A 10877-nucleotide genomic window follows, 5' to 3' on the forward strand; every position below is an offset into this window, starting at 1 on the left:
GTACCACAAGCTGGGTGACTTAAACAACAGAAATCTGTTGTTTCCGTTCTGGAGGCTGAAAGTCCAAGACCAAAATGACTGCAGGGTTGGCTCCTTTTGAAGGCTTTGGATGAATATTTGTTGCATGCCTATTTTCTAGCTTCTGGTGGCTTATTGGCACTTTTTGGCATGTAGATCCATCATCTATCTCTGCCTTCATGTTCACATGGATTCTCCTCGTGTGCATTTGTGTCCAAATCCCCCCTTTTTGTAAGGACATGTCATATTGGATTAGAGGCTCACCCTACTCCAGTATGATAGTTTTTTTTTTCAGTATGACTGAATTTTAACTAATTTCATCCACAAAGACTATTTCCAAATAAGGTCATGTTCTGAAGTGCTGGGGGTTAGGACTTCAAATGTAAATGGGGAAGGGGGAGGGGTTGCACAATTCAACTTGTCACAGGTGTGTTCCGTTGAAATTGCTGGAAAAATCTTGCCTCATCCCTGCTTAAGAACTTCTCCTGACTCTCAGCGACCTACAGAATAAAGTGCAAAGCCTGATGATCTCTGAGGGCTTTCACAATCTGGGCTGCACAAGCCTAATTGCCGCCCCTTCAGTGCCTCACCGCTCCCCCAAACGCCCTGTACCACACTGTAGCCCTGTGGAAGATTCCTGTTGAACTTCACATTCCCTGCCTTTTCGGCGGGCGCGGCTCCCTCCTTCCCAGCCGCATCCCGCTCCTCTGCTTGCACTTTCCTCCGCGTTTCTCAGGAAAGGCCTGGCGATTCAGAATGACTGGTGGAGCACCGAGGACCGTGTCTGCCCCCATTCTCCCCTCCTAGCACTCACATATGCGGTTCTCACCGCTCTCCAGGGCCTTGCACACTTTCTTGCCCTAAGAGCGCCCACCCGAGAAGTGGTTCAAAGACTCCCAAACCAAACTCCAGGTTTTCCAGCTCTTTACGGTTCGAAAGACTCTCACGCCCCCTGGAGGGCGGGACGCGACCGCACAGGGACAGAGAGCAGCCACACTAACAGACTTTATTCCCCTTTTTCCTGCGAGCTGACACTTTTTTTTTTTACCCCTGCAGGGGTGAGGGAGGGGCCAGGGTAGGGCCAGGACTGGACCCGAGCGAGAGCTCAGACCCCGGACCGTCCCCCAGGAGCCACGGACGAGGCGGCCTCAGAGGGACACCGGCGGCCGGAGCAGGGGCGCAGCGCTGGCTCTGCGCCTGCGCGGCGGCCCATGGTCAGGATGCCTGCCGCGTGGTTGCCGCTGGCCTGCAGGAGGCGCTGCAGCCGGCCCTGGAGACCCGGGGGCCCCGGCCGCCGCTTGCCCAGCGTGAGGATGCCGGCCGCGTGATTGCCCGCTCCGTGCAGCAGCTCGTAGAGGCGGCAGGAGCACGTCTTCTGACGGCAGCAGTCGGGCAGGGGCTGCGCGGCCGCCCCAGGTGACAGCAGCGCGGGGGGCAGCAACAGTAGCAGGAGCAGCAGCGTCACGGTGGCCCAGGAGACCTAAGGAAAGCGGAGACCGGGCGCTGAGAGTCGCCCGCATGCCAGCCCCTACGTCCGGGTCCTGCCCAGCTGGCTCCGCGCCCCCTCGTGGCCGGCGCTTCTCACTCGATGTTGCCTGGCTTTCCTGCCTCGGTTCAAAGCTGTCTGAAGGGCTCTGTCTGAGACGACTGAGCGACTGAACTGACTGACTGACCTTAAGATCCAGCAGAGCATCTCCTCCAGTAACCTCTTTGAAACCCCCTGGGCAGAATGAATCTCTCTCTCCTCTGGGTGCCGTTAGTCCCTTGTACCCTCATTAGGGCGCTGACCACTCCATTTGAAACAGGCGTCTGAATCTGCCCCAGAAGTTTATGGAGACTTTGCTCAGGGAAACAGAAGCCCCATTTATCCGCTCCTCCTCCCCACAGAGGGCAAACACTGGAAAATCAAGGACTGGCAGGATCCAGATTGTTGTTTTGACTGCCTGCTCCCTTGTAGGGGAAACGATTCTGTGGGTTTGGACCCGTTTCCTATCCTTCATGGAGCACAACGTCCTCACTTGTAAACTGGGTATTAAGTAATTCCTACTGTGCAGGGTTGCTGGGAGGATGAGATAAGATGACAGGTGCAAATTGCACCTGATACATAGTAAAAGCTCGATAAACATGAACTCTTAGGAGAACAGGGCATAGTCCAGTGTTAGCTAAGGAAGATTCTCTGTCAAGGGTCCACCCTGCATCCTGCTTCAGAACCCATATAGTTTAAAGACACTTTCAACCTTCCTTCTAGCTCCCCGAGCAAGCATTCTCACTGTCCCCTGTCTCATTGCCCCTAAGTCACCCCTCCATCCCTGGGTCTTTACCTTTGTAGAGGAAGGATTCATGGTGTCTGGAGCTCAGAGTTGGGTAGCCAGGAAAGGTGTCATCTGCAGTGGTCCGAATAGCCAGGATCTTTGAGGCTGTCAACTGCAACTCACTGGCAGGAGCCTGGGGTTTATAGTGCTCAGAGGTGGTAGGCGGGAAAGGGGGAGAGATGGGTGCTTGCATCTACTCCGGGAACAGACAAAGGCAAGTCTAAGATTAGCCTCCCGCAGGAGTGCCGTCTCCAGGCTGGGCCCCAGGAATGACCGCCAAGGTGATCAGAGTCTTGAGTTGGATCTCTGTGCCTCTGGTCCCCCGCCTTGTCTGTCTGCCTGCTCCCTGGAGATGGGGCGGTCTCCAGGCACTAATGAGGCCACCTTGCTCCTAGGAATCTGGGAGCACAAAAGAGGTCTTGCCTGGGGGCTGGTGTGGGACAATGCACAGGGGGAGCCGCTAATTAAGGGCAGGAAAGGAAGCAGTCGTGAGACCCACCCTCCATAGGATATGTGTGTCTGGGGGAGGGCAGCCAGGCAACAGCCTCTCTCCCCTGCTCCTGTCTGTACCCCCGGGGCCTTTATGCTTCAGGGCCTTCTTCCTCTGTGGAAAAGGTGTTTTAGCTGACTTTCCCTCCCCTCTGGCTCTTCTTCCTTCTGCCCAGTCCACCAACCTCCAAGATGGAGAACCTTGAAAAGCCACTCCTGGGCAGTGGGAGGACACCAGCCAAAACTTGATGTTATCCTTCCATCTCCCCAGCTTTCTACCTGGTTGGGCTGCCTCAACGGGATGGATTGAGTTCCATCCCACCATTGACAGGAGGAGAGCCACCATGGGGAGGAGGACACGTGCTATCTCTAGGCTGGAGTTTCTCTTATCTAGGGCACTGTCTACTGAGCACCGGTTCAGTGCCAAGATCTGCTCTGGGCGCTGGAGCGACAGAGTGCATAGGACACTGCCTGGTTTTCTTTTTTAAAAAAACATAATTTATTATTATTATTAATTTATTGGCTGCACTGGGGCTTCCCAGGTGGCACTGTGGCAAAGAATCTGCCTGCCAATGCAGGAGACATGGGTTGGATCCCTGGGTCGGGAACATCCCCGACCCAGGAGTAGGAAGTGGCAACAACCCACTCCAGTATTCTTGCCTGGAAAATTCCATGGCCAGAGGAGCCTGGCGGACTAGAGTTCGTGGGGTTGCAAAGAGTCAGACATCACTGACTAAGTAAGCATGCATAGGCTGCACTGGGTTTTCATTGCTACGCACGGGCTTTCTATAGTTGGGTGCTGGGCAGTGGGCTACTCTTTGTCTCTCTGTTGCAGTGCTTGGGCTTCTCATTTCGGTGACTTCTCTTGTTGCAGAGCATTGGCTCTAGGCATGTGGGTTTCAGTAGCTGCAACTTGCAGGCTCAGTAGTTGTGGTTCATGGGGTTAGTTGCTCTGCTGCATGTGAAATCTTCCTGCACCAGAGATTGAACCCATGTCCCCTGCATTGGCAGACAGATTCTTACTCACTGGACCACCAGGGAAGCCCTGGCCCAGTTATGCTGGGAAGTGACCCAGCAAAAGTATAGCTCAATGAAGAGAGGACTCTGCAAAAGCCTTCCGTGAAAAGTTGGTTTCCATCAAGTAAGCTTGGGACAGAAGGCTTTCCCCAGAAGGGACAGCCTGAGCAGAGACCTAGAGGTGACCGTGTTATACTCATTCAGGAAGCAGGGTGTGGTCCACTGATCACAACTTCTCTTAGAAGAGAGATGTGGCTGGACAGGTAAGTGAGGTCAGAGTGGGTCAAAGGGTCTTATCAGCTAAGCTGATTAGTCTTGATTGCACAGATGCTGGGGGGGCTATGGGAGGATTTTAGCAGTAAGGAGTCATGGGCTGAGGTGGGGGCCAGGCAGGTGAGAGCAAGGGGCTGGATTTGGGGTGTGGAATCCAGAAGTGGAAAATTCTTAAAGAGATGAGAATACCAGACCACCTTATCTGCCTCCTGAGAAATGTGTATGCAGGTCAAGAAGCAACAGTTAGAACTGGACATGGAACAATAGACTGGTTCCAAATTAGGAAAGGAGTACGTCAAGGCTGTATATAGTCACTCTGCTTATTTAATTTCTATACAGAATACATCATGCAAAATGCCAGGCTAGATGAAGCACAAGCTGGAATCAAGATTGCCTGGAGAAATATTAATAATCCCAGATATGCAGATAACACCACCCTTATGGCAGAAAACAAAGAGGAACTAACAAGCCTCTTGAAAGTGAAAGAGGAGAGTGAAAAAGCTGGCTTAAACTCAACATTCAAAACACTAAGATCATGGCATCCAGTCCCATCACTTCATGGCAAATAGATGGGGAAATAATGAAAACAGTGACACTTTATTTTCTTGGGCTCCAAAATCACTACAGATGTTGACTGCAGCCATGAAATTAAAAGATGCTTGTTCCTTGGAAGAAAAGCTATGACAAACCTAGACAGCATATTAAAAAGCAGAGACATTACTTTGCCAACAAAGGTCCATCTAGTCAAAGCTATGGTTTTTCCAGTAGTCATGTATGGATGTGAGAATTGGATCATAAAGAAAGCTGAGCTGAAGAATTGATGCTTTTGAACTATGGTGTTGGAGAAGACTCTTGAGAGTCCCTTGGACTGCAAGGAGATCCAACCAGTCCCTCCTAAAGGAAATCAGTCCTGAATATTCATTGGAAGGACTATGCTGAAGCTGAAACTCCAATACTTTGGCCACCTGATGGGAAGAACTGACTCACTGGAAAATACCCTGATGCTGGGAAAGATTGAAGACGGGAGGAGAAGGGGACGACAGAAGATGAGATAGTTGGATGGCATCACCAACTCGATAGACATGAGTTTGAGCAAGTTCCAGGAGTTGGTGATGGACACGGAAGCCTGGTACCCTGCAGTCCATGGGGTTGCAAAGAGTTGGACACAACTGAGCGACCAAACTGAACTGAACTGATTCAGAAGTAGTAATTCAGAGTCAGAATCTGAGGCTTGGACTTCCCTGGTGGTCCAGTGACTAAACTGTGCTCCCAATGCAGGAGGCCCCGGGTTCAGTCCCTGCTCAGGGAACTAGACCCCACGTGCTGCAACTAAGACCCGGCCCAGACAAATAAATAAATAAATATTAAAACAAACAAACGAACAAAGAATCTGAGGCTTGGCAGCTGATTGGGATTAGGTGCCACGTTATTTAGGAGGCACTGCGAGGTCTGGACAAGACTCATGAAGGCCAGCCCATTTCCCCCTTGGTAAGATGGACAGTCAACCCAGATGGTCTCTGGGGCTGCTTCCTGCTGTGATTCTTTATGATTTGCAGTATAGGTCTTTCCCATGGAAGTGATTTGTGGGTTTTGGGCCAGGAAGGGAAACTTGTGCTAAGCCTGGGCAAGGGGAGCAGCCCCTCCGCAATTAGGGAAGGCTTGGGATGGAGAGAGGTTGGGGGGGGGCGGTTAAGTGTCTCCTAGGTTGACCTAAGCTGTGGTAGGGGTCCCCCAGGTCTCCAAGGGCACACACTCAGGGCCCACCCCAGTTTCGAGCAGAAGTTACAGGGAAAGCCCTGGTGTCCAGGACTGAAGTGGAGAGGGCAATCCAGGCTGCAGCAGGAGGAGAGTGAATGGGGTCCCTGGTTTCCCCAAAAGCAGACCCCAAGCCAAGATTCTGGGTGTAAGAAGTTTATTTGGCAGGTGACCCTAGAAAGCACGTGGGAGGAGGGACAGGAGAGACAGGAAGAAAACCAGTAAGAACCGTGTTAATGAGAGGGTTACCACTGCGGGCAACTGGTGGGGACCCTTGGAGGCAGATGCTACAGAATACACTTCAGAGTTGTTCTACTAAAAGATGACAAAGCTGAGGTCTGTGGTCACCAGCCCCTGCTCCGTGCCAACTGGGGGTCACTCCTGGGAGCCTGAACTTCCAACACTTCCAGCCTGCCTGGTGCACAGGCTGAGAAACACAGGCATTGCCAGCATGGATTGGAACTCCCGTGTCCTCTAGGGTGGGCTGGGGGCTCCAGGCGGGGCGCTGCTGATGTCTGCTCTGTCCTTGAAGTCAACTCCTCGGCCTGACCAGGTCGGGTCTCCCTAAGGGCAGCAGCTCTCATGGACAGCTGTCAGCTGACACATGAAGACCCTGGCCAAGGGCTCCACATCCAGAGGGGCCCCAGAGGAAAGAGCGAGGCAGCCCATGGGGGTGAACGGGGCCGGGGCAGGCCTCAGCTCAGGACACCACCCTCCTCTGCAGGCACTGGGCCAGGGACCTGTGCCTGAGAACCCGGGGCATCTCTGGAGGGAAAGGGGCCGAGGGGCAGGCAGCGAGGGCTGCCCGCAGTTCCCTGAAGGCCCCCTGCCCCACCAGGTGGACTTGGGCGGGGCCCATGCTGCCCCGGAACCGCAGGTCCTTGTAGCGAGCGGAGGTTTCCTGAAGGCAGTGGTCAAGCTGGGAACAGAACGGCTCAAGTGAGACTGGTGTGGGGCTGGGCGGTGTGTGGGGGAGGCGCGCACAGCTGTGCCCAGGGTGTGCGTGGCTAGAAGTTTCATGTGTACATGTGTGTCTGTGGGGTTCAACCCTCCCTTCCCAGAGCTCCAGGGAGGTTCTCCTCCCCTCCCCCACCTCCCCACGACACACGGGGCAGTGTGCAGAGTGAAGGGGACGTTCAGTTGTATCCTGTCTCTGTCTCTGGTTTACCTTGTCTCGATTTTCCTCTGACAAGTTCCTCAGCCCCTTCAGTGCCACAAATACCTCATAGTGGGGAGCGGAGCCCTCAGAGGAATCTGCGGACAAACCGCCTATTACGGACACATGTTTTGTGAATGGGGCATCTTCGAAAGCTCAAGCCCACTGCCCCTACTCCAAGGTTCATAGGGGAGAGAAGGAGTTTCTTGGCAAGGAGTGGGGTCAACGGAGAGGAAATGGGTAGAGACTGCAGCAGGCAGATGGGGGTTAGATATGCGGAGGGACTTTTGTTAGGAGCAGCACAAAAGGCTGGGTCTTTCCTCTTTCCTAGAGGTCTCCCAGCGGGGTGGGTATGGGTGAGGGATAGTCAGCCAGTGGAAAAGCTCACCCAGAATCCTGCTCTCCACCCAGCCATGGTCCAACAGCTTGGCCCCCGGCCACTGCCCCACAGCCCGGCCCAGGGCCTCAGAGAACACGTCCTCACCAGTGTCTTCGCCTCGAACACTCAGGGTCTGGCCCAGCCTGAGGAGAAGGAAGCAAGAGGGAGAGGAACCCAGGGCACGAGCATGGTCCCTCAGTGACCCGGGGGGTGACTTACCTGCAGATGAATTTGACGACCGGACACTGATTGTAGTCACCCACTACCTGTACCACATCACCAAGCCGGCACCTGATGGGGAGTGGGGATGAGGTCAGGCCCAAGGGCCCATTAACTTCAACAGCATGCGCATGGCCTTTAACCGGGTTCAGGCTCCCTGAGGCAGCAGTTGGGGAGAGGTGGGCAGGCAGATGCTCACCTGGTGAGGCTGGCATGGTTGGTCAACACCAGCTCGTATTCCTTGCCCTTCTGGGCCTCAGCCAGCAGGACAGTGCGGGTAGCCTCTTCCCAAGTTCCTTCCTTGAGAGGGAGCAGCTCAATAAAGGGGGCTCCAGGGGGCAGAAGGTACAGGCCATGGGGCTGCTCTGGCCACAGACTCAGGCCCAACACCCCTGTGGGGAGCAAGCAGCCTCTTCATCTGCTAGACAATCGCCCAGGCCCCAACCCTCTGCCCATCTGATCCCCCTGCTGCCCCTCCACCCCATCCTTCCCGGCTCCCCCAGGCTCAGCCCTCTGCTTCTAAGGCCCTAACTGGGAAGAGGCAGTGGTTCTGGAGGTGATGGACCTGAAGAAAATGCTGGTATGGTATAAATCTGTGTAAGTCTCTTAACCTCTCTGAGCCTCAGTTTTTTCATCTGTAAAATGGAGCTGGTGTTGGGGAGGAATCAATGAGATGACTATGGGGCTTGCTGCAGTTCATGGGGTCGCAAAAAGTTGAACACAATTTAGCAGCTCAACAACTTGGCAGCTAGCTGTGTGCCCCTCACCACCCTTGAGTCTTGCTGACCTCCAGAAGCAGCGTAAGCGGGTGAGAAGAAGGTGAGCCCTTGGCACCACAAGGCCCCCAGGGCAGCCACAGCCTCAGCCTGGCCTCCTGCGTCCAGAGTCACCACCACCTGCAGCTTTGGCCAGAGCCGAAGGGCCAGTCCTCGGGTTCCCTGCTCCAGGGCTTCCCGCAGCTCGGCTGCCCGTCTGGTGAGAGGTGCTCCTGGGTTCCCAGCAGCGATGGCCTCAGCCAGCTCTTCCCCATGGGCCTCCAGGTCCAAGAAGACATCTAGGAGCTCTGCTGCCGTCCCAGCTTCCAGAGCCCGCAGCCCTGGGGACCTCAGTGCCTCCAGGAGCAGGACCCTTGGGTCCTTGGCTCCAGTGGGGCTCACTTGGCCCAGGGCATGCCAAGGCCAAGGGAGGGGGTAGGGCCAAGGGGAGGAAGCAGTTACACGAGCCGTGCCTCCTGGAGCCAGCACTTCCGGGTAGGCCTTGTTTAGGGCTGCCAGACCCAGCAAGGTGGCCTGGAGGGAGACAAGAGACAGTGTTGGCCCTGGGCCTGAGCCAGACCCTGAGCCCCCAGATATACTTTTTTTTTTTGGTCACCAGGGATCGAACCTGCACCCTCTGCACTGAGAGCGGGAGTCTTAACCACTGGACCATCATGGAAGTCCCCCAGTTTTGTTTTGAGGTTTTTGTTGCTGTTGTTGCTGTTTGCTTTTTTCCCATCCTGATGGGAGGCCTTGGCTCCACTTAGGAACCTTAGGGATGGGGTTAGGTTCCAGCCTTCCCCATTTACCTGCAGAGAGGCCTCGCCATGGTACCGGTTTGAGGTGGGGGGCAAGGGCTGCCCGCCACTTTCTTCCTCCTGGGCCTGGCTGGCCTTGGTCAGAGGGAGATGATTCCGGAAGGTGGTTATATCTGTAGCCCCAAAGACATCATAAAATCCCCATGAAGCCACAGAGTTTCCCAAGGGTTCAAACCAGACTGGTGAGACCCTCAGGGAAGGAATCCAGAACAGGCCTGAGGGGAGAGAGGCTATCAGGGGCCAGGATGGCAAAATTCATTTTGAACAATCCGGTCTCAGTAGGTTCTCTGGGTCAGACCTCTCTCTGTGCTGGCGGTAGAAGGGGAAAGCGTGGTCTTTGGGTTCTGGAATCTGACTCTCCTGTAGGGTTTCCTTCTCTTTGGGCCACTTCCCCAGACCCTGGGAAACACACCTGTGCTCCCTCTGAGGGGACAGCGGGGACCTTGGACTCCGCGCAGACACCACCTCAGGGCCTGCTGCTGGCTCTGGCCTGCGTGCAACGTGCTCTGCGCTAGTCTCTTCTGCTGCCAGGCGGCTGCCCAGCGCAGGGCCCCCCACGTCACACAGTGCTGGAGCCGGACAAGCCAGGACCGCCTGGCATCCCGGGACTGCGGCCGCCACAGGAGCATGGCCAGTGGCAGCAGCAGCAACAGGGTCAGCAGCAGCAGCAGCATCTCCAAGCAGCTCCTGGAAGGAGGAAGGCCTCCAAGTACTGGTACTGCATGGAGGAGGGGAAACCCATTTCCTCCCCTCACTCTGCCGAGCACAGGAAAATCAAGTTTAAAGGGAAGTTGGGGAAGAAGCCTGGACTCCTGTCAGGCACATGATGTGGAGGAGACAACGGCAAGGCTTTGGGGTCACACTGACCTGACTTCGGATCCTGGCTCTGCCCCCGGTTAGCTGTTTGGCTCTGGGGCACTCAGTCAGCTGCTTTGAGCCCCGTACCCTTGCCCCATCTGTAAAATGGAAATAATGATACCCTTGAGAAGGAGCACGCAGGCCATGGCAGAGCACCTGGCTCAGAGCAGTTACTTAACTGAAGACAGGTCTGGTCTACTCCCAAGAGGCTCTGCTCGGTCCAGGATCCACCCTGTCCCATCATTGTGTCCCTTCCCCGCCACCCCCCACAAGCCCTGAGCCCCCTAACAGTGGTTCTATGTCCCACAGGCACCTGTCACAGCCCACTTGTGCCTCTGCCCGGCACCCAGGGGCCCCTCAAGGCTCCGGAACAGCCTCAGTACACAGCTAGCCAGAAAGATGGAGCCCAGGCTTTAAGGGAAGTTCAGCCGCTGGGCCTGAGGGTGGAGCTGGAGGCGGAGTCGGGGGAGCTCTTAAAGGGACAGGTTGCCTAAGGGCCGCGGTGCTGGGAGGTGGCCCAAGCCTGCAGGTGGAGGGAAGTTACAGCCAGAGTAGAGTGGTCCATAGGGTTGCAAAGAGTCGGACACGACTGAAGTGACTTAGCATGCAGAGTGGTCCTCAGACTCGTGCTGGTGTAGGGAGAGAAACCTGAGTGCAGAAAAGAGTGTCTCAGATCAGCTTGAGCGGGGAGTGGGCACATCCCATCCTGGAGCAGGTGCAAACTTGAGCAGTGTCAAAAAGCAACATTTTTCCAATCTAGAATTGCCCTCCACAAAGATAGTAGAGAAAGAAAATCCTTTTGTTATTGAACAAACATTAAAGCAGCGT

General features: G+C 55.1%; 2 protein-coding genes across 3 annotated transcripts; both read right to left on the minus strand.

The window, feature by feature from the left end:
- Positions 1-1010: 1010 nt before the first annotated feature.
- On the minus strand, positions 1011-5021 carry HCRT (hypocretin neuropeptide precursor). Its single transcript, XM_019980699.2, has 2 exons — positions 2340-5021; positions 1011-1498 (listed from the first exon to the last, which is right to left on the minus strand). The coding sequence occupies exons 1-2, from the start codon at positions 2358-2360 to the stop codon at positions 1124-1126; spliced, it is 396 nt and encodes a 131-aa protein (XP_019836258.2). The 5' UTR covers positions 2361-5021; the 3' UTR covers positions 1011-1123.
- A 983-nt stretch (positions 5022-6004) lies between these two features.
- Positions 6005-10511, minus strand: GHDC (GH3 domain containing). 2 transcript variants are annotated; one of them, XM_019982166.2, is made up of 10 exons: positions 10363-10511; positions 10059-10147; positions 9604-9878; positions 9183-9304; positions 8406-8907; positions 7818-8010; positions 7619-7690; positions 7409-7542; positions 7033-7118; positions 6005-6783 (listed from the first exon to the last, which is right to left on the minus strand). In XM_019982166.2, exons 3-10 carry the CDS (start codon positions 9863-9865, stop codon positions 6565-6567), a joined length of 1590 nt encoding a protein of 529 aa, XP_019837725.2. In that variant the 5' UTR covers positions 9866-9878; positions 10059-10147; positions 10363-10511; the 3' UTR covers positions 6005-6564. The 2 variants fall into 2 exon arrangements, with proteins under 2 accessions (XP_019837725.2, XP_019837724.2); XM_019982165.2 differs by having other exon boundaries at positions 7033-7133.
- Between the last annotated feature and the right edge of the window lie 366 nt (positions 10512-10877).

This window comes from Bos indicus, chromosome 19 (assembly GCF_029378745.1).
Source record: "Bos indicus isolate NIAB-ARS_2022 breed Sahiwal x Tharparkar chromosome 19, NIAB-ARS_B.indTharparkar_mat_pri_1.0, whole genome shotgun sequence".
Lineage (NCBI taxonomy): Eukaryota > Metazoa > Chordata > Mammalia > Artiodactyla > Bovidae > Bos > Bos indicus.

Coding starts and splice junctions, on each gene's coding strand:
- HCRT (XM_019980699.2), bottom strand. CDS start 2,360: ATGAATCCTTCCTCTACAAAG. Junction 1,499..2,339: donor TGAATCCTTCCTCTACAAAG/GTAAAGACCCAG, acceptor CGCTTTCCTTAG/GTCTCCTGGGCCACCGTGAC.
- GHDC (XM_019982165.2), bottom strand. CDS start 9,865: ATGCTGCTGCTGCTGCTGACCCTGTTGCTGCTGCTGCCACTGGCCATG. Junction 8,011..8,405: donor CGCTTACGCTGCTTCTGGAG/GTCAGCAAGACT, acceptor TGCTCCCCACAG/GGGTGTTGGGCCTGAGTCTG. Junction 7,543..7,618: donor GTCGTCAAATTCATCTGCAG/GTAAGTCACCCC, acceptor CCTTCTCCTCAG/GCTGGGCCAGACCCTGAGTG.